Here is a 23,101-nt window from a genome sequence, read left to right as displayed (position 1 = left end):
GCAAGGAGAAAAATAGAATAAGGTTACTAAAGAAAGAAGATATAGCATGCGTATGTCTGGGGTGAAAGCTAGAGAGACGAAAAAGGGATGGGAAGGTGAAGAACTCGGAGAGGTGAATATATTACTGTAGCAGAATAAGGTGTGTGCGTGCGGGTGTGTGTGCGTGCGCGCCTGCTCAGCTGCCCGTGCATTGTCCTGTGTGTTGCCCTACAGACATCAGATTAATAAATTCATGAGAGCAGGATGAAGCTGGCCGTCTGTAAGCAGTAAATCTGCAGGACTATGTAAGGGGCTTTTCTTTACTGGCCTGCTCTGAGGCTCTTATTTACAAGCCCACTTTTTCCCTTTTGATACAGAAATGACAGGATTGCACGTTTATGTTATTGTTAATAGACTTTTGGATTTTACTCTTCCTTAAAGTCCTCGTGTTGTATTTCAAGAGCCGTCATTTGATCCGTAAGAAATATTTCCTTTAAGTCAGATCTACAGCATATTGAAACACTTGTCAGATTTAAACAGAGAGAGTGTATGCACCAAATCCTAAGCTTTGCATATTAACTAAACAAGAGAATAACAAATAGTTTAATGAAAGTCTATTTCTTCTCAGGGGGATTTCTCAATACTGCTTTTTCAATTGCTGCATCCCCATATTAAGCTGATCAAAAAAAAATATTTCTTGTTCTTACTGATGGGGAATCCCTGGTGGTGTGTAAAGACGGAATTGGCTTATTGATCAGTCTCGGGTAGTATTCTGACAGTAAACAGCTTCAAGGTGGTACAACAGTCCTCTGAAAAGCCTTTTCCCTCATAATCACCAACCTGCACAAATTCGTCCATCTTGGTTATGAATATAGACAAAAAAATTGTGAATTTAGAGAGGTTTTAAAATTAAACCAGGTTTTCTTTAGGGTTAGCTCTATAATAGACCAACATATACAGCAGCTGTGTAGTGTGTTATAGAATAAAAAAAAAATGTATGTAAGGAAGGCAAGAAAAGGTTCCTGTGTTTAAATCGATTGTCTATGTGTGTCCATGTGGAATTGAACGAGGTACAGTCTCATTTATAACAGGATGCATTAGCCGACTTGCGGTGTCTCTAAACTTTATATCTGTTCATTAGTTGCATCATTGCTGTGCTTCCTAAATGGACTTCAATTGGATTACTCCTAATCTGTATAGAGCAAGACTAATGTGAATGCGAGCAAGATCACATAGAATTCGAAACCATCATTAATGCGAGCAAATGCATAAAAATGTATTTGCCTGATTATTTGAACTTGTTGCATTGAATTGATGGCTTCATTAACCGGTTTCAATGTGGAAGGCAATAGCTCCTTCCAACCCATATCAACATAATGAGATTCATTTAGTCATACTGTGGGATAGAAAGGGATACATCTGTTCCTTATCGTTTATCAAATCTCATTTGTAGCTGTAACACTCTTCAGTTTCACCATGAATGCATAAAACATTTTTGCGATTAAGTCTTTGCTTGGAAATTAATTGGCATATGTAGATAGGTCAAAGTGTGGTAAAGTGGTTTTGTGACAATTATTTGAAAATACGAGGATGTTGGAAGATAAAAATTATAGTATGAACACAATGAACAGCTCTTATATTTTACTATTAAAAAGCTACCACATTCTTCAAAGAAAATGACACGTTATGGTATTACCAGCAAAAAGTGGTCTTTAATGTCAGAGTTTTATTGTGCATAAACATTATGACCACCTACCTAATATTGAGTATGTCCCTTTTTTGCCACCAAAAAAGTCCTGACCTGTCAAGGCATGGCAGTGATTGTCACACTGCCCAAGCTGCCCACGAATATGTGCCCACCCATTTTAAAAATCTATTTAAAAAATATTTATATACTTTTTATTCATTATGACGTACACAACCATACACAGTATTATATGCAGTGAAATGCTTATACGACTGTTCACTGTTATTGTTAACAGTTCTAACAATAAAAATAAGAAAATAAGAATGAAAAGTGCTCGTACTACTAATCTGGTTCCTGTTTGTTTTGCTACCGTCAGAGCCATGTACTGAGTGGCAGTAAATTTAGTGTCTAGTTTTACGCGCCCAAATGCCACCCTGCTATGAATCCCCCTCCTTTACATACTTGCTATAAAAAATATATATTACGACATAATTTTATCACACAAAACTGTCTGAAAAGAATTTAATGGAACTTTTGCAATACATAGATATTTGCCTGAAGTTCACTCTGCACCATAAGTAAAATCAGTAGTTAAGTAGAAGTGATGCCATGAACAGTTTTGTGCCGGATTTAATCTCTTTTAGAATAGCTAAAAAATAAGTTACTTGCTTAAAGTAAATAAACAGCTGCACCAAATCATATTAATTAGAAAAGCTCAGCCAATGAGCCATACAGAAAGACAGGCAGACATGTATGTGGGCTTCGACCTGAAATATCATCATTGATTAAATTAAAGCCGATCAGCTTATTTTAGCTTTAACTTTTTAACAATTTCTACAAACCCTTTTCCTGTGAATCAGGGGTTACCACCGCTACTATCAAATAAATCAAAATAAAGTGGACCCTTATATTACGAGCATAATTCTAATAACTCTTGCATGAGCGCACGCTAACGGAATCACTGCTGTAAAGTAAAAAAAAAAAAAATAATTAACCTGCACTTTACCTTTGAAAAGAATTGCGACAGAGCAGTGTTTCTGTGTAGAGCACAGAGTGTGTTTGTGTGTGTGTAAAGGCGAGAGAAGGGAGGGTGTGTGTGAAGCACGCGCACACAATGGCAGGCTGACACACACAGAGAGAGAAAATGGATCTTTAACCTCTCTAATGAGACTTGCTTTTGCTTTACACGCGCACACGTGTTTTATAATAAACAGTACACAAGCACTTGCACACACGCATAAAAACACAAAATAAAAGATGTTTTACGTCACACAAGTGGTCACAGTGTTATAGTAAACAGTACAGGCGTGCATGGATGTTGATTATACCCGTGAGAGACGTGCACTAAGACCGAGCAAGGGAGACAATTACCCACAATTTTGCAGCACAAAAGAGAGAAAACAAACAAATTGGCTCAGTTGTGATCACGTGACGCTCGGTGTCAAAACAAGAAGCGCATGCGTAATACATGATACTCAGTACTTGTAAACCAAGACTAGCTTGTTTTTCAAGTCAAAATTTTTTAAAAATCTTTCCCCGTCTTGCAGAACACTCGCAAACCACTCTTAAAACCACTCGTAACTCTCAATCCAAGGTTACACTGTACAGGTTGTCCCATACTAACGAACGAGTTCTGTTCCAGTAGCATGTTCCTAAGTTGGATTTGTTCGTAAGTCAAGAATCAACAAAGTGACTTATAGGCCTGTCCCTGTCCCCTTTTCCCAACATTGCCATCATGTGGCCAAAAAAACATAACCACACCTAAGAAAATGAATCTCTCAGTGAAATACTTGGTCAATGCCGTGCTCTCTTCATGACGTTGACCAGCTCCTCCCGTGTAGTTCTGTGCTGATTCTTCACCATTCTTAGCATCATTTATACCCCATGTATCTACTTAAACTTTGGCTGATTGTGGGGTGCACAGGTGTCTTTATGACAGCTAACGACCTCAAACAGGTGTTACTAATTTAGAATCATGAGGGGGTGTAGCTAGACTATTTAAAAGCAAAATAACAGGTCCTTGAGGGCCAGAAATCTGGCTGATAAGCATACAATCATACAATGTGATTTCCGGATTGTTCTTTTTAGATTTAGTCTCTTTTACAGTGGAATTGCACCTATGCTAAAAACTGTATACCCCTCTATGATTTCTAAGTAAGAGAACTTGCAAAATCACTGGGTGATCAAATGCTTACTGAGCTCACTGTATAATATATTAATATTAATAATATTTAATTCATTATAATACAAATTTTTTTTGTAACTGAATGTCAGAGTGACAAGTTTTGGCTGCTGTGGAAAGTTCATTGAATAAGTGATCGTATTGAACAGGGGTGGAATTTACCAGGTGCGATTTCATGATAACCATGTTAAACTTCGATTTGTATTGTGATTCTGTAAGTATTATGATTTTATAATAATTCCTGTTTGATGTAATTGTTTTTTCAGATTATGTTACCGTTCTAAAAATTCAGGATGCTGTGCTGCTTTCCAATATGTGAATAGTTTAGAGTGCTCCACCTTCAGGATTATAGAGAAACAGCAACATTTTGCCAGCTCAAATGCAAACATATGTAAATAAGAAAAAAAAATAAAAATCAGTTTTTGATGTGTGGGGTCGGTTTTTGATGTGTGGCAAAAATTTATTGACACACTTTAACAGGTTAACACAGGTCACAGATCTACATTTAATTACTCTATTAAATACAAAGTTAAATAACCTTTAACTTTTTACGTTCAAGGTTAAAATCTAAACTTTTTACAATTAAAAATTGTAACCAAATCTTGTGGAAATGTAACATCTAATTGGGATATTTATAAAATCGCAATTTTAACCTAATTGGCACCTAAGTATCGTGTTATCATATCGGGAGATGACTGAAGATTCACATCCCTTATACACATGATGTAAATGAAAACTTCAGATTTCTCATTCATCAGACCAGGCCCCCAGTTTTCCAAATCTGATGCTTACATGCTCTGACTGGTTTGCATCTGCACAGCCCCATACACAAAAAACCATATTGCCCTGTGTGTTCTGACTCCTTTCAATCACAACCAGCATTATTATTATTATTATTATTATTATTATTATTATTATTAGTATTATTTTTAGCAATTTGAGCTACAGAAGCTGTTCTATTGGATTGGACTATACAGGCCAGCCTTTCCCATCGCAAGTGCATTAGCGACCCTGTCAGTGGTTAACTGGTTGTCGTTCCTTGGACAAATTTTGGTAGGTTTTGAACTACTACTGGTAGGATGTTCTCGCAGACTGGGAACATCCTACCATAGCTGCGGTTTTGGAGTTGCTCTGACCCAGTCATCCAGTCATTGCAATTTGGCCCCAGTCAATCAAATCTTTTTACTTGTCGATTTTTTTTTTTTGCTTTGAACACATCATTAACTACAGGGACAAAATTTTCACTTGCTATGGCCCTCTCATTTCTAGGTGCCATTGTGAGACGATAATCTATTTTATTCATTTTATCTGTTAGTGGTCATAATGTTATGATTAATTAGTGTGTAATTCATGTAGATTTTCTTGATAAAAGGAAAATTGTGACAAAAGCAGAAATGGTATTTTAGAAACAGGGATGTACTGTATGGTTCTAAAAAAAAAAAAAACAGCTTTGAGACCTTCCCTAGCTCCATTAAATAGTATTATTAGAAGATAGGGAGACAGTGTGTGCAATTACTCAACAGTCCACTTTTCTATAGAATCAAATGATTATTTAACAGAAAAGGCTTCATTAAGTAATGCCCTTTGTTGCTGTAGAGGGGCAACGAAAGCTTGCAATCTACTATATCTGCTGCTAGTATAGGATACATTTATGTGTTGAATTGTTTGACCTGAGATTTGTTTTGGGCATGTACTGAATGCATGTGATGGGTAACAGGGTTGCACAGTATTAAGCATCGTCACCTAACAGCTCCACATTCTGGTTTCAGTTCTGAACTCAAGTTGCTGTCAATCACCAGACTTATACCTTCTTGCAGTGTTTGAGTTTGTGTGTCCAAAAACATGGCAATGATTAGTTGTAAACATTGTGTGTGTACTATATGTGTGTCTGTGTATTCTAATGACCCTGAATAGGATAAAATTTTCACTGCATGAATGTGATGATTAAATAATCTAGCTCTTGACATTTTAAAGCATCTGTGGTTTTATGCCACATTTAACCTGCTCTTAAGTATTCTCGGCCATGTCTTCCATTTTGAAGGACATGGCATAAGACTTTAGCATTACCGTCTATGCCCTTTAGAACCTACAACCAGTCTATCAGTCTTTGTATTTACAATGTTACTTTACAGAATACAGCTTTGTCATGTGCTCTGTGCTTTTATGACTCAAGTAATCAGGTCTTATATAGTTATTATTTTAAAGCCTAGTATGCTATTTGAAGTGGTGCATTTGCCTTACCTGTATTCAGGTTGAATTGTACTACAGGACACTTCTGTTAACATGAATGGATTTATGTTTTAAAAGATGTGATTAGGGAGGGTAAGATTCAAATGGATATTTTAATTATGCATGCCATCTAGGCTGAGACAGTGGCGCGAGCCAGAACAAGACATCTAAGTGTAGATTTGGAAATGAAGATTTGTGCTAATTACTATACCTGTGATATTTCAGCCTCCTCGATTGGTAGATTTTAAGTGAAACAATAAAATATGAACATACTTTTGACTGAATAGCAGGTACAGGAGACAGCTGCCAAAGCTGTCAACTTAACTTGCAACTTATTTATTATGAGGATAGCTGTTTTTCCCCTTTTTGACGGGGTAGGTGGAGGAGGCTGGATCCCTGCAGCATATAAGGTGATGGCAAGAATTTTATCATCATTGCAAGACCCTGTGGTGGCCATTATCAACAGTAAACACACACAGTCGTAGTTCATGGTGGAAACTAAGTAGTGTCATTTGAAGGCTTTGCGCAGGAATGTCAGGATGGGGACGGATGTGCACTGGCAGGCTGAGTGAAAGAGAGAGAGAGAAGGTTTTGTCAGGGAAATCACGTCTCTTAGTGAGTGCTACATAGTGCAATAAAGAGCGAAAGAGATTGCACAGAGGAAAATGGAAAAAGACAGAAATTCTGTACACGCAGCAGTAGCAGGGTTGAAAGGAAAGCCAGACGCCCGCTGCCACCCCCCATCACTCCGAAACAATGGCTTTGAACTTTTAAGTGCAGCACAAGTGGCCTCTTTTCCCCTCAAAGAGACAGATATTGCTCTGATAACAGCCTCTGTCTACAGGGCCTGATTGACGTCGCTGTCAGCACAGGCTTAATTTGACCTTTCACAAGCCCCTCCATGGATGGGCCATCTAACACAATAAGTACTCTTACAAAGCATGTGTGTTTTTATGTGTGTGTATATGAGATACAGAAGGGAAGAACAAGATAGAAAGAGAGTGATGAAGCCTGCAAAAGTACTCGAGAGAATATAGGTTCATCATACTGATGTTTGTAAATCTTTTCACAAAAAAGTGTGTGCAACCCAATATACACTCGCCATTCACTTTAATGGGAACACTTGTATACTGTACCTGCTCATTTATGCAGTTATCCAGTCAGACAATCCTGTGGCATCAGTTCAATGAATGCATACAATTATCTAGATGCAGGTCAAGAGTTTCTTGAGTGTGATCTTTGTGAATCTAACTATGGCAGGGTTGTTGGTGCCAGGTGGCTAGTTTGAATATCAAAATAATTGCTGCTCTGAGAATTTCAAACACACAGAAGTCTCTACGGTCTGCAAAGAATGGGGCAAGAAAAAAAAAAAAACATTAAACAACTGTTCGGTGGGTGAAAACATTTCATGATGAGGTCAGAGGTCTGCTTGGTTTGAGCCAAAATGCAGGATGCAGGATATCAAATTATTACTCTATTTTAGCCACGGTGAGCAGAAAACATCTCACCAGCCACAAAACATTGAAGTGTGAAGTGAAGGGGAGGGGACAATTAGGTGTGACTTTAGAGAGGCTGTTATGTTTAAAAAGACCATATAATCAGTGGAACTACTAAAACCAGTGCTTCTAGCACCAACAACTATGCCAAGGTTAAAGTGACAAAGTCACACATTACACTTTTTCCTTTTCTGATGTTTGATGTAAATATGAACTTAAGGTCATGGAATATCCTATAATGGACTATAGTAATAGAAACTTTCATTAAAAGTTATACTTGTTAAGAGCAAAAAATGTCTTTGAGTTCTTTCTTATATTAACAATCAAATATATTATGATATCAGATTTATTATGTTTATTTTTAGCAATACCAGGCAATGTGACTACTTTGTGTCACCGGACTGACATAAAGGAAATGAAAGAATGTCCCAAATTATGCTGTCATATTTTTAATGCATAACCAATGATGATAATATTTACACTTATCTTCTGTCTTACCAGTAGGAAAACATTCTCTATTAGAAAGAGTGAAAACATTTTTGCTGTTAATATTTACTGTCAAGGTGAATATAATTTAGCCTTCAATCATCTTTTAAAATATAAACCCAATATGCTCTTTTTATGATGCTGGTTAACCTGGATTTCATTGCATAAGTAAGGTATGGTAGCTGGAGAATATTGTTGGTGCACTATTGCATTCTGGTGTGCTCCACAAACGGTCCCCTTCTGAGGCCAGTGTTGCATCTGTACTGAGCCACGTTATTAATGTTCTTGTTATTCATGTTCAGTGTTCAGTTTGGTGCTCTGGCATAACAGAGAGCTAATTACCATGATAGATTTGTACTGCGGTTGTGATTTAAGGTTATTATATTAATGATGGGCACAGCTTAAAGATGTCTCCTTATAAACGATTTGATTTATAGAGCTGGGGCCTATAATCAAAGCTGTTTACTTAACCTGTGGTTGGGTGCAAGAATATTTTTATGATTGGCGCAAGATGCTCAATTGGCTCATGCTGTTGTACTGAATATCGGCACAGCTGTGATGTATCTTGAATACTCGGGATGCACCCTCGTGCCTATGACCCCATCACAGTCATGCTGATATTCAGTACAATAGCACTCTCTTGCGTGTGATATTGCTTAAATGTACACCTTGGTACTATATAATATTACAGATGTTGATGGAAATTCTGTTCTTTATTCTATAAAATGTAACTGTTGAGCACTAAGTCAGTGACAAATTCCTGTTTTGCTGGTACATTATTAGCATATATACTGTGGTCCATGTCATTTTCCTGAAAATGTCTTTTATGGTATTGTCACCAATCTCATAATTTTTTTGTTTGTTATTTATTAAAACAGCTGTCCAGTACATTTAGGAGATTTTACTTTGTATTACTTGTATTGCATCGTATTCCAAAAGTAGCCCTTATGAGCTATACTAAGAGATGTAAATTCACAGTAAGAGATTAAACATTTAAAAAAAAAGAATTTTAAAAAAGATCTTATAAAACACAAAAAAGCAGCGAGATAATCCAGCATATATGGTATCCTGCATTTAAGCAAAGTGCTCTACTGATGGCCTTTGACTTAAGATGGAATTCTGTCCCATCGTTTGTTGAAAATGTCAAGTTTAAAATGTATTTAAAACTGTGTGCCTTATTTTTCCTGAATATCATTCCTTAAAACACTTGTATTTGCCTGTCCTTGGGCAGAATCTTCTAACACAGCCTTTTGACATGTCTCCTCCACTTTCTCTTCTTCACTATTTATATTTCATCAAAAGGTTGTGATGATACCCTGTCCAGGGTGTACCCCGCCTCGTGCCCTAAGCCTCCTGGGATAGGCTCCAGGTCCCCACGACCCTGTATACAGCTGTATAGAAGATGAGAGAGAGAAAGAGAGAGTAGTTGTGATGATGTCATATTTATGTCATGGACAATTTTAGGGCTGCTAGGACCAGTGCCTGCATCACTGAGTTCGACAAATGAGTGGTTAGTGTCATCCTAGAGACTTGCTATTCATCAGTAGCATTTTAAACAGTCTTTGGGTGACTGTGTGTGAATTTCACTTTGTCAGATATTAAGATATTAAAGTCCTGTTGACTTGTGAATTTCAGGCTCCAGAAATATTAGAAGTTTCATACATGGTCAACATCAAGTAAGGCTTGTATTGGGTTATTGGAAGTGTGGATAATTTCTCTAATGCATTTCTACCCATTTCTTCTCTTTAAAGGCTCCTCCCAAGCCTATAGCCTTGGAGCCGTGTTCGGGAGGGAAAGCTGCGGTTCTGACAGTTCTCATTTGCCTCCCACGAGGACCATCAGGATTTCCACCTCCTGGACAGTCAGGTAAGCATGTTAATAAAATAAAGGTATTACATATGTTTGTTTCAATTTCTTTATGTATGCTTATTTTATCCACATTTAATGTGGTGCATACATCTGGCTGAAAAAATAAATCATTAAAACATCAATATTTATTTTCGACAACCATATGCAACGTCAGGACATCCCAAAACATTTAATGGGGTTAGGGCAAGGACTTTGTGGTGGCCGATTCATGTGTAAAAATTATTCCTCGTGCTCATCTTGTACAATAGAGGTTTGGGATATGGCTTCAGGGAAAAGAAAATGCATAGATGTTGGTAACCTGGTCATTCAAGTCACTCTGGATAAGAGCATCTGCCAAATGCCTAAATGTAAAAAATGTCAATTCAGTACGGTCAGGTCATCAGCTGACTTCATTTTATTGCTACATAACGTTGCTGAGGGTTGTACACTAGACATTATGCATGATGGGTGTATGGCTTCATGCACTTCCCTTCTTACCCTGATGTACCAGTCACTTTGGACTTGGGTCAGTCATAACTCATTAGACCACATGACCCTTTCCCATTGCTCCAAAGTTAAATTTTATTGAAGCCTTTTGTTAAAACATGTTTCTTTCACTACTTAATATAATGATGTGTATGATCACATTCTTTTCAAGTATTAAATTATCGAATTAAATTTAAATTCAAATTTAATTTGTCACATACACAGTCATACACAGTATAACATGCAGTGAAATGCTTACACGACCGCTCGTGACATTAAAATCAAGATTATCAATAAGAAATAAATTATGGAATAGAATAAGAATAAATTATAGAAAAACTTAGCTGCAGAGAAAATAAAAGAACAAAATATAAAATATAAAAAAAAAACTCAGATGTACAAAAATATGCAAATATGCATGAATGTGAAATGCAAAGTAAATATAAATTTAACTAATAACTAATTTAACTACTAGTTATTTAATTAATAACTATCATCAATTTAACTTCCATATTTTTTTAAATTATTTTACAAACACATTTTTTCCACAAAGTTGACGCTTTAGTATTATATGTCCAGGTTTTAATTATGGATATCAGCAATTTCAATACATCAGTATATTGCCAGCTGAAACATATCACTACAGTAATCATCCCATCAGGCGCTCTTAAATATCTGCTTATTTAAATTCAAATGTTTTTTTCCCTTTTATTTTTGCCAGTAAAATCAAACACTGACCCACATAAATGCTATGAATGCTGCAGGGTGACAAGCAAGCCTTGTATGCCCATTGTGACATGCCATGTTTCCCCAACTGTGCAAAAACACATTTAACAACACACATTTTCTACACTGTGAAACACAATCATATCCTGTGGAATATTTAAAAGCACTTCTGACACCAGGGAGCCAATTTTACATATATAAAAGTGCCTGCAGACTGTTTTTTAGAAACAGTAAACTCTAACTGCCTCTGCTCAACAGCTAAAATCTCATCATTGTGTGAACTTGTACTGTAGCAGGACAAAAGGAAAAAGCATCTCTAAAAGTGCAAACAAAAATAACGACAAAATTAAGCATTTTTACACAGGGTAATTGAATAAAAAACAAAGTTAGACTTTTTAAAAGAGCACTGAAGAGAGAGCCACTATTAATGCAAGATGGAGACTCTGCAAACCCAGAAAAAAGGTTTTCTGATCTGATCAAGTAACTTTCTAGACATGCACAAAACATTACGTTGGTGAAAGACGGCACAGTGAAGCATAGCATCATGTACTGATCATCAGGGTTGAGGGTAAGTCGGTTAGATCCAAAGACAAAGCAACCCTTAAAATTATTCCACTGTTTTAAGTAACATGTCAACAGGTCTGAATTAAACCCGTGTTGAGGACAGGATGTGAAGCGTAATGTTTAAATTTCTGTGAAATGTTGTATTCTCGTAGTACCACACTCTTACTGCTAGACATGTCTCATTGGTCGTTTCCGGCATTTGCTTGCTTTTAGTGTGTGGTTATGAAACCTGCTTTGGGTAACGCATTCGGAGCTCTCCTCCCAACGCGCACCCTTGTGATACTGACGGAGACTTGAAGGTGCTAAAAGCATGGCAAACACCTCACTGCCTCTCAGTGCTAACACTCAGACCTTTTTTGTCAGTAACAGATTGTCAACAGTTGAATCACAAATACTGTCTAAAACCAGCATGTGTCCACATCATGTATTGTATCACAGTTGCTGTGAAAGATGGAGGAACCTGCTGAAGTCGAGATTAATTTTGCCATCATTTTGCACTTTTCTTTTTCAATGTGAGTTCAACTGCTCTAACATGCTCACTGGATTTTAGTTTTGATGGCTTATCTTTTAATGTATTTGCTTGCTGTAATGAGATGTTCAGCTTAGTTATTGTGATACAGCAGTCAGAATTTGAAGTGGTCCAAAATGGGATCATGTCAGAATTGTAGCAAGTAGAGACATAATCTTGCTTTAGATACATTTTTAATTAGTTATCACAGATTTGTCAGGAATGGAATTCAATGCAGTGTTCATCTCCCTGCAAAAGATAATTCTGAGACTTCTGAGACTTCTGAGACTCGTAACCAAAGCTAAGACAGGAAGTCAGCCATTGGGTCGGTGGTTTGGTGTAGCTAATCTGTGTCTTTTGGCTGTAGCCTCTTACCTCATACTAACTTATTTCAGTTGGGTCTCTTATCTTGGCTAGAGCATCTCTGCCAGGCTTTGTGGCTAATTCTTGTATGTAAACCGAGATGCTTAAAGCTTACAGGGACGCTTACTTGTCTCTGTTACTTGCGCTACTGGCAGGTGTGTAAACCTCTATTTTTGTGTTTTGGTCAATTATTTTTTTAATTCCTTCCTGAGTATACAGTATTTGCTCCGGGACAAAGTATTTTTATCCTTCGGGATTCCTTTAAGAAAATTTTAAGGACTCTGCAGCAGTTATATCTACATAAATTATAAAAACCTCAGCCCCTCTGCCCTTTTCCTTTTTTAGTGTTTAAGGTAAAAGATTTTTGTTTTTAAGGTAAAAGATTTGCTTAAAAAATTAAGATGAATTCAAATCAAGTAAAAAAAAAATTCATCACATTGTTTTATGCTTTTACAAATCTTGTTCGTACCTGAAGATGATGTAGTGCTGCTGCTGTGGAAATGGTGGCTTACATGAAAAAATATTTAAAGTAATATTAAATACACAGTATTTTTTAATACAAAATCCTAGACATTTCTCCTTTAGTTGCTCTTTTGAATGCCTACTTTAATAACTTATCTGCGACAACTGGTGGCACTGCCAGAGAAAGGCCCATCTATCTCTTCCTCTCACAGCTGGCCTGTCAATCAACGTGCTGCTTTATGAAATCACAGCTCAGCTTCCTCATCACAAGCTGACTGATCTGGAAAAACCTCCTGTTTCAGTGCATCTCTTCTAATAGTCTTGGCTGACAAGCATACTAACTCAAATGGATAACTGCAACAGCCTCTACTGCCATTGTGCAACAGTGAAAGGATGAGCCTTTCATATTGAAGGGTGGCTGTTTCATGTTGTCTTGTTGTGGTTTGTCATTAGAGGCGAGCAGAGCGAAAGAAGCAAAGAATATTCTCTAAAATGGCAGCTAGTGCTCAGCAAATATCTTTCTTTCTGTCACCGCTGAAAGAGACCCATTTGAGTATGTGATCTGTGCTTTACAAAGGTATGAAGCACTAAAGCTGCATGGGTGCAAAGTGCAGCAGGGTGAGACGAATCATCACTTACTCACAGCTAGTCAGTGAGTGATTTTGGATTACAGTACAGTCATGTTGCAATAAATATAGCACTGGTTAATTCAGTTGTTTGGACTTCTTGTAGGTTTATTAGATCACTTACTGCGGTTACATACTTGCAAAAGATTCATCTAGCATCATGGGATTCCAGGAAGTTAACTATTGTTTTCTATAACTTACTGATCATGTGGAGCATGCTGATGGCAATACAGATAAGCAAGTCAGCCAGTGATTTTTATTAAAAGCAAGGTTAAAAAGAAAGAGTCATACCATATCTTATTGCTTAAAAGAAATACAGGTAGTCCCCAACTTATGAACAACTTACATTGCAGAAGCAAGTTCTTAAGTCGGATCTGTTCTTAAGTCTGACAACGATCAATTTAATAAAATTTTATTTGTATGACACTTTTAACTAGGGATGCACCGAAATTTCGGCCGCCGAAAATTTTCGGCCGAAATAGCATTATCGGTTTCGGCCGAAACGTAAGAAAGCGCCGAAAATAAAAGCCGAAATTGTCGCGACGCCTCTCCCATCCTCCCGTCTCGTTCGCGCTGTCATTACGCATCAAACACGGAGTATGTCGGCGGTTTGGAAGCACTTCAAAGTTTCAGATGAAGACAGCAAAGTTGCAATAATTTTAATTAATTTGTAGTTTTTTTTTAATACAAACAAAAAGAAAATATTTTTAAACATGTTTTTTAATGAAGCCATTTTCGGTTTCGGTATCGGTTTTCGGCCAAGTGCATCCAAAAATTTCGGTTTCGTTTTCGGCCCAGAATGTTCATTTCGGTGCATCCCTACTTTTAACAATTGACAGTCACAAAGCAGCTTTACGCAATTAAAAGAATTATTTAAGATTGTATGAAATGTGTATGAAGTTTAGTCTTATATGCCTTTGACACGAATATACATTGTAAAGCATACCAATCCACTTGACTAAACCTGTGTCCCCTTTTCCCCACATTGCCATCATGTGGCCAAAAACCGTAACGTAATGCCTAAGGAAACAAATCTCAATGTGAAATGTAACAGTGTTGTCTCTGTGGCTTTTAATCGCGAGGGGAATCCCGGACGTTATTTTGTCTCAGACTGTTTTTCACTGTATTGGACTGTAAATTATTATTATTATTTTTTTGAGGATTTTCCAAAATTAGGATTATACACCTTTAGGACAGCTCTACAGGAAAGCCATTTTCTATCATCGCGCTCCCGGACTAATTCATTTAAACCGGTGAGGCTGACTCATTACCCCTTCACCCTCACTTGCGCACACGTACAATATACCAGACATTTTATACATTTACTTACAAACTGAAAATTTTGTAAAGAATTTGAAATATTGATCTCTGGTGCACTGCGGTGTCTATTTTTTGTACAATACACGTGAGCTACTTCCTGATACGAGATCACAACACTCACATTTGATTTCTATAGTGATTCTGTAAGCATCACGATTTTATAAATATTCCCATTTAATCAATTTTTTTGTTCAGAACATGTTACAATTTTGAAATTTCTAAAGCAAATTATTTGCTCCTACCATTCAGGATGCTGTGCTGCTTGTCAATATGTAAATAGGTTATAGTGCTTCACCTTTAGGATTATAGAGGAACAGCAGCGTTTTACCAGCTCAAACGCAAATATATAAATTAAAATATATTGAAAAAAAATCAATTTGCGGTCAGTTTTTGAAGTGTGGCAATACATGAATTGACCCATCTCCATTATGCTGTACAAGTTAAAGGTCTCGTATCTTTTACTGTTACTTTAACAGGTTAACACAGGTCTCAGAGATATCAAAAAGTGTGTATGTTAATGCTCCAGCCAAAAAACAAATGAACATGAGGTCACATTAGGGGAAAAATATAATTGACTTGTTTAAGACCTGATTAATACAAAAAAGGGAAAAAAACAAAAAGCAGAAAATCGGTACACACACACACACACACACACACACACACACACACACACACACACACACAGAGAGAGATACAGTAGTTGGGTAGACAATGTTGCTAAACATATTTAATCAATCTTTCTAGCAGAGGAATTTGTCTAGCACACCTAAAAACACCTTGCAGCTTCTAGGGGACTTTTAGTCCTTGAAAACTTGATTTGGTAAAACATGCTTTTTTTATCCACACTAGCCTTTTCAGAGAAAAACTGTGATAGAGTTTCCTGGCAACTGAAAATTGTTTTGGTCAAATAAACAACAAAAAAAAAAAAGTAAATAAATAAACAAATAAATAAATTGATTGGGATTTAAGAATCACAACCTGTGCACTAAACTAGACACTGTTATGGCTTTTTGGCACATTGTGACATTTCCTCTACTTTAGTTTAGCCATGATGAGCAATAAATCAAATAAATTGAAGCAGACTGGAATGGCCGTCTTACAGTCAGTCTGTTCTTAGATGTAAATCCTTGTTACTTGGAGCAGCCATGGCTTTAGCTTGGCAAGCTGAATTCAATTCATTTTGGTATCTGAGGTAATAAATTGTTCCCCTCCCGATAATTGTATTGCTTAAATAGCAGGGAGGGAACTGATCCAGGTCAAGGCTATTTTGTTTTGGGGATGATTTGTGAGATAGCACTGTGAAAAATGTTCTGGGGACTGTGACTGCAGCTTTTTCCACAGCCTCGTTTGACTAAATGCTACCAGGAGATGCGGCACTAGGGCACACTGGGCTCTTGGCCAAACTCCCTACACAACAGGGATATAAATTGAGCGAGGAATACCCCAAAGTGCACAGAAACCACAATGGATAAAAATGTTCATGTACCTGATGAAGTTGTTGCTTTGTTTTAACATTTAAACTGCCACCGGTGAAAATCCGGGTTTTAGTATTTTATGAACTGTTTTGATTTAGTTTCTTTCATCTGGCCTGGGAGACTGAAATATTAAAAATGAAACCATTAAAAATGTCTGACACTGTTTGTTTGTTGGGTAAGCTGTCATTGTGGGTGGGGTTTATCCAGATGACCTGGCTAAAGTTTTGTCATGGATGACTCGTGTGTGAGACTTTTAAAGAAGACAAATATTTTTTTTATGTATTTAAATGTATTTTACATTTTTTAATTTTTAAGAGGGCCTGCTCTGTTGTCTAAAATAGACTTAAATTGTCTTACAAAAGTTGTGAACTATTTCGCACATATTAATAGACAAAGTGGTCTATTACCACCAAAGTGCTCGGATTCCATCAAGGTAGAAAGATTTCTCACTACGCCTGAGCCATGTACAGTGGAACCTAGGATTGCAAGTAATGCGGTTTGCGAGCATTCCACAAGAAGAGCGAAGACTTAAAATAAATTTTGACTGAAAAATGAGCAAGTCTTGGTTTATGAGTAACGAAAATCATGTAGCACGCATTCACTTCTTGTTTTGACGCCTAGCGTCACGTGCTCACAACTGAGCCAATGGTTTTTCTCTCTTGCTCTGCAGAATTGTGGGTAATGTGTGTGAGAGCATGCATAATTTGACACCGTGCCCCTTTACACCTGCCCCCCACCCCCTCTCGGCTTCACACAGACACACACACACATGCACACTCTGCTTTAGGGTTAGTCCACACGAAGCCGGTGCGTTCCCTATCCGATAATTTTTTTTTTGTGAACACGGCGTCGTCTCAAGAAATATCTGCGTACACACGAAACCACTGAAAACGGTGGCCAGACCAGATGGGGCGCTGTAATTCTGCCATAGAGATACACTATACACGGAGTAGAAGACTTTGAGCATGCGCATAACCTTTGCGCTGTATACGAACCAAGATGGTGTTGTCCATTATCGCTTGTTGCTCATAACAGTTGCATAGAAGCAATAGATTTTGCTGTAATGAAGCTAGTAGGCTTTGTAGCAACACGAACACAATCATGTAGTCCGCCATTATTGTTGTTGCTGTTACGTGTGACGCAGCCGACCCGTGATGTGATGACATCATCGTTTCACAAAATATACGGATTGACTGTACACACGAAACCGCAAGGGTGTTGTTTTCAGTTTTATCCACTTTGGGACCCGGTTTCAAAAAATAGCGGTTTCAGTCTTCTAAAACGCCGGATCCGTATGGACGAAACGCCAATACGATAAAAAATTTATACGTATACAGCTAAACGCGTCTCCGTGTGGACAGGCCCTTACACAGAAACACTGTTCTATCGTGATTCTTTTCAAAGGTAAAATTGCTGGTTAATTTGTTTGTTTGTTTTACTTAACAGCAGTGATTCTGTTAGTATTCTGTCATTAGCGATGCTTCTTGGTAATTTTTCAGACAAAACAGTCTTTGTTAATGTGTGTGTTTGTGTGAAATTTAAATAAGAGAGGAGAAAGGTTTACAGTGCAAGATAAGAATCCTGTGACAGGAGAGCCTGATTTCTTCTCTTCTCTCACTTTAGATTCACACACATACACAAACACACACATACACAGCGTCTACTCAAATAAACAGGAACACTTATCTGTCAGGATTTATTTTTACTTTTTTTAAAGGTAACGTGCAGGTTAATTTGTTTTATTTTTACTTTATATTTTGTATTAATTATTTTTATGTATTTATTTTTCTGGGCTGTGGAATGGATAATTTGAGTTTCCTTTATTTCTTATGGGAAAATTTGTTTTGATTTACGTGTATTTTGGAAAACGAGCCTATTTCCAGGACAAATAATGCTCGTAATCCAAGGTTTCACTGTACTTCAAAATGCCTGGTTTATGTCTAAAATGCTGGCCTCCCATAAACATGTGGAAATTGCTTGGAGCAGGGTGTGAGCCATTAACTTCTAGCCGAGTTTCTGTAATATGCAAGTGGTGCGGTGGGCAGTATGAGATCATTCTTTGGATCTCTGCCTTTGATTGACGATTACAATGGGCCTGGATCGTTCATGATTGCCTTCTTGTCTTCTTTAAAACTTTTGCCACATTTTTATATTGTACTGTGGGTAAGAGTCCCATCACCTGTGTTTAAAGTCTTCTGTAAATGTCGATCTGTTTTACACTTTCGTTCATGAGTAATTTCATCACAAGCCCTGGTTTTACTTGAACACCCCTAATATGTGAGCAGATTTGGAACTCGTATCTAAAAAGTACAAGAACAAGAATTTGCCTTGCAGTTCCCAGTAACTTGACATTGTTTGCACAGTGTGTGTCTGTTGTTGTGACTTTTGACATGATAAAAAATTTTTTTTTTTATTATTTACATTTCTTTTTTAACTTTGTTCATAATTTTGTGTAGCCTTTTCCTTGGTATGATTGCAATCTTGCACCTATGTAACCATCTTTCTGTTCCTATATTGTGTTTTAGGCATTGCTATAGCCAGTGCACTGATCGACACGTCCCAGCAGAAGCCCATGGATTTTAAAGAGAAGAATCCAGGCTTAAAGAACCGAAAAGCTCTGCCTACAGCTCACCAGGGCACCTGTGTGTGAGGCGCATATACCCTTTGCAGCTGCCATCTTACCTGGACGATCCTTTTCCGAAGAGATGTGCTTTGTTCCACTGCTGCAGGTTCAGGCAGCGTCTGTTTCCACAGAAAGGGCCTCTGGTGAAGGGGTTTTGCTAGGAAGCAGAGTGCTTTGTCCTCATCCACCTCTTAAACACTACACCTTTATCGAACTCCTCCTGCATTGCGGCACATGGATCTCCTAGCCCATTTCACTATCCCTTCTGCTGACCAGCTATACCTTACCAGAAGTCTCGTCTGACTAAGCCTAAAACTTTTTATAGTCACTAAATTCAATCCTGTTTGAGGTTCAAGGCTTTCGTTTTGACGTCCTTAACCAGCTTCGTGGTCTTCTGAGCAGAACAATAACCTGTAGAGAAAAAAAAGTCCTGACTCCTCAGCTTGACTGCCGCGCCTCTACCTTATTAGTCAGTGAGGACGGAGGAAGTGTGATGGTACACTGCTTACCCAGCAGTGACAGCTTTCACAGGCAACATTATAGACATTTGATGATATTGTATATGGGTGTAAAGCCTGTTTTTTGCTTGCCAAGTAGACTCTGTGTTTGCTAAAAAGCTTCTTATTTACCATTAAATGCATTTGTAGCCAGTTGGGCTTTTGTATTTCAAATCCAACAAGTTCAGTCGTAAGTAGCGCAGAAGAGCTGTTAGGTTTGTTTAAGCTAATGACGTTTTGCTGCTGGTTCTATGGTATATTTGGGAGAAACCAATCATTTTTAACTAAAATAACATATACTATCAAAGTTTCTATGTTTCATCTGTCTGCTACTCCTGCAAAGCTTTTGCATGACATACACACTAGATGCTTTAAAAGTTAATAAGTCAGAAAAAGAGTCTTTAATGAGTTTTCATATAAAACAGCCGTCGGGACGAATGCGGGGGTCACATGTGCTGTGTGTCCACACGCGGATGTGAAGAATTCATTAGAATGAGATCTAATACAGGGACTCAGTTGTATAGTATTCTTCTTATATAATGTCAATGAACAGGCGAATACGGAAGCTTTTGTCTTAATTATTATTATTATTTTATTTTATTTTTTTTTTGAGAATGCCTTGGTACTGAATGAAAAGAGAATCATCTTGTGGCCTTTGTGGTAAAATATTTCTTTGTAATGGATCGTCAGTCTCTTACGTTTCACATATTGTGAATGCGGCAGATGGATTTTGCTTAGAGGCGCTGTTTAGCCTCTCGAGGGTCGCAGTGATGGAATTTAACTCCACATGCTTCATCCAGGTCTCACAGGAATCCCCCCACAGCCCGTGCACTTTCTCACTCCAGCTGAGAGAAGGCCATTAGCAATATTACCAACCCAGGACCTGAGGAAGAACACGTGAAGAAGGGGTACAACGTTTGTCACCTCGTATACTGTATGTTTGTGTGACCCGCAAACATGTCAAATGTGAATCAATTGCTTATTCATCTCGGTATTCCAATGGTTTTATTCCCATTTGGATTTTTATTATTTTTCTGTTTTAAATAAAAAACATGTAATGTGTCACATATTTCTTTTAGGTCCATCCTTTGTACAATACCCATTGTGGTGGTGGTGATGATAATGATAATAAACCATGTCTTTTACAATGTTTGTGAAAAAGAAATGTTAGTTTTGTTTTGATAACTGATTCTTGTGTAATACCTCTGTTTTTGTACTTGAGTCGTTAAAGTCCTGTATCAAGCTTTATTAACCAGTTTTTCTTATCGTGCATACAGTTGCAGCTTATTGCAGCTGGTCAAGGAGGCGACTTTTGGGCATTTGTAGTTCTTGTCAGAAGTCTTCTGTAAATACGATTCCTATTTTGATCAGTTTTTTTAAAATTATTATTTTAAGCCTGCTTTTGAATGCGAGTAGTTGTATGCAGTAGGAGCACAATGTACAGTCCCATTACACAGGAATCTCACTGTAAAGTGTCACAAAATGTGAAATATGAATGAACACTCTTCTTCAGTGCGTGTCATTCATTTTCAGTGTATTTTAACGATGGACTGAAAAATAAAACACTTGATTCATAGGGCCACTGATGTTTTGCACTCTTTGAGCTACTGTAAATGGATATCTGACTTCTAGTATCTCACATCATTTAATATTCCTGCTGCTGTTTCCAGGTCTGTGATTATCACACAGGGCTAAAATTGTTGTCTCTGCTTTGGCAACTTTTTATACATTATGTATTTAATATTTTAATTTTTTTTATCGGAAAAGTAAATGCATTAATAATAATAGGGTTGAGATTTAAAATAATAATGGTGACTGAGCTTGAGTGGTGCAAGAGAAAAGCATTTGCCCTGTCATTTGTCAGGAAAGAGAAAGTAGAACTCCCCATCCAGTGGCTCGAGAGAGCAAAATTGGCTGTGCTCCCTGGGTGAGACAGATAGCATTCTCTCTCACACCAGTCCATCACAGTCACACTGGTCTATCATGGGTGTCTGTAAGCCTATGTGCACAGAGGATGGTAGAATAGGGCTTTCCTTTTAATGTAAAGATGTTGGACTTTTTTCAGTATTACTTCATGAATCTATCTGTACTTTTGGCTCTCAAAACAGCTTGCGTTCTTCAAGGGTTCCAGAAGATGTTGGACTTGTTTCGTTTGCGATCCTGATCCAAGTTGACGTGATCGCATTACATTAAAAGCAATATGTCCTCACCATCAGGTCAACCAGGTAGCAGTTCTCTCATCAACAAGATACAAGGAGTGCTTAAGTCAAACCGGAACTTGTGATTAAATTTCTCATAAATAAAGAAGTAAAACTGGTTGATATTTACAGGAGACATCAACCATGTTATGGTGAAGAGATCCATCATAAGTGAGGATAACTTGTAGCAGGGATTCTATAGAGAGTGAAATAAAGGCAGTTTTCACTCTCATACCTGTTCTTTTATTCTGGACAAATAAAAGTCCTGGTTTGACTTGAACAGCCCTATTTATTTATTTATTTATTTATTTTAAGTCCGCAGAACAACCACCTTGTTTAAATCTCAGTAGATAAACATTTTTTAAATATTTAAACCAGACCATCTGGCACCAGTGACCATGCGACAGGTGAGGTCACAGAGATCACACTTTTTCCGCATTCTTACGTTTGGTATGAACACAAAACTGAAGCTCTTGTCCTGTATCTGCATCATTTTGTGCATTTTGCTTCTGCCGTTTGAATGATTGAATAAGTGCATAAATTAACATTATGTTCCCTCAAAAAGATAGATTTCTTGTTTGTACTAATTTAGGCTGTTTTTATGCAAACCTAAGACTAAACAAATTTCTCGTGGCAAGTATTTGTTATTCCAAAAACAGCTCAGCGATATTTAGAGTGGAAATTAGCTCCATTTCCCCCCCCGTTTTTGGTATTTTGCACAGACGCTGTGTTGCCTTGATTTCTAGGACATTCTGTCTCGGTGTCAATTACTCAGACCTGTGTACCTCACTGCATGTGTGTCACTAGACTCTAATTAGACAGAGAGTCTGCTCAGGTGTAAACATCGCCCAAAGTGACAGAGACGGAATGAGCTGTCGTGCTGACTAACGTCCATAAACACTCTCCAGGGAGCAGTGTGAATAACTCCATGCACGTTCGTGGATGTAAGTGAGAGGATGTGTGTGAGGATTCGTGCAGGCTGTCATCGAAGGCTGACGGAAACGTCCTGTACACTAGGCTGTATCTCAGAGGCTTCGGTTTAACACAACAGGATAGGAATGTCTCATATGTGCAAAAGAAATCAAACATGCAGATTGATGAAATTTTAGAGGTGAAGCAAATGATTAAGGCTGATCAGAAGGTTGGGGGTTCAATCCCCCAGCACCGCTAACCTGCTACTGTTAAGCAAGGCTATTAATCCTATTGGATTTTAACAGGGATATGTTTTAAGAAAAACTATTTCTCTGTGCTGTAAGGTAAATGTGACAAATGAGTTTCAAGGTTAAGTAACAGGAATTGGAATAAAAACTGTCAAAAGCATTATTAAAACCTGGAAGGATAGTGCT

The 23,101-nt window shown here is 37.6% G+C and overlaps 1 protein-coding gene across 1 annotated transcript in view; it reads left to right on the top strand.

Annotated features, from left to right (window-relative positions):
* The window catches only part of atrnl1b (attractin-like 1b), a 123,116-nt gene extending 101,977 nt beyond the window's left edge, over nt 1-21,139 (top strand). The window contains exons 28-29 of the mRNA XM_053511333.1: nt 9,811-9,925; nt 18,963-21,139. Coding sequence (XP_053367308.1) covers nt 9,811-9,925; nt 18,963-19,087 — 240 coding nt within the window. The 3' untranslated portion in view covers nt 19,088-21,139. The remainder of the gene's footprint in view (nt 1-9,810; nt 9,926-18,962) is intronic.
* The last annotated feature ends 1,962 nt before the right edge of the window (nt 21,140-23,101 follow it).

Source organism: Clarias gariepinus, chromosome 14, assembly GCF_024256425.1.
Source record: "Clarias gariepinus isolate MV-2021 ecotype Netherlands chromosome 14, CGAR_prim_01v2, whole genome shotgun sequence".
NCBI lineage: Eukaryota > Metazoa > Chordata > Actinopteri > Siluriformes > Clariidae > Clarias > Clarias gariepinus.
The sequence above is the reverse complement of the archived record's forward strand: the minus strand, read 5'-3'. Positions and strand labels throughout refer to the sequence as shown.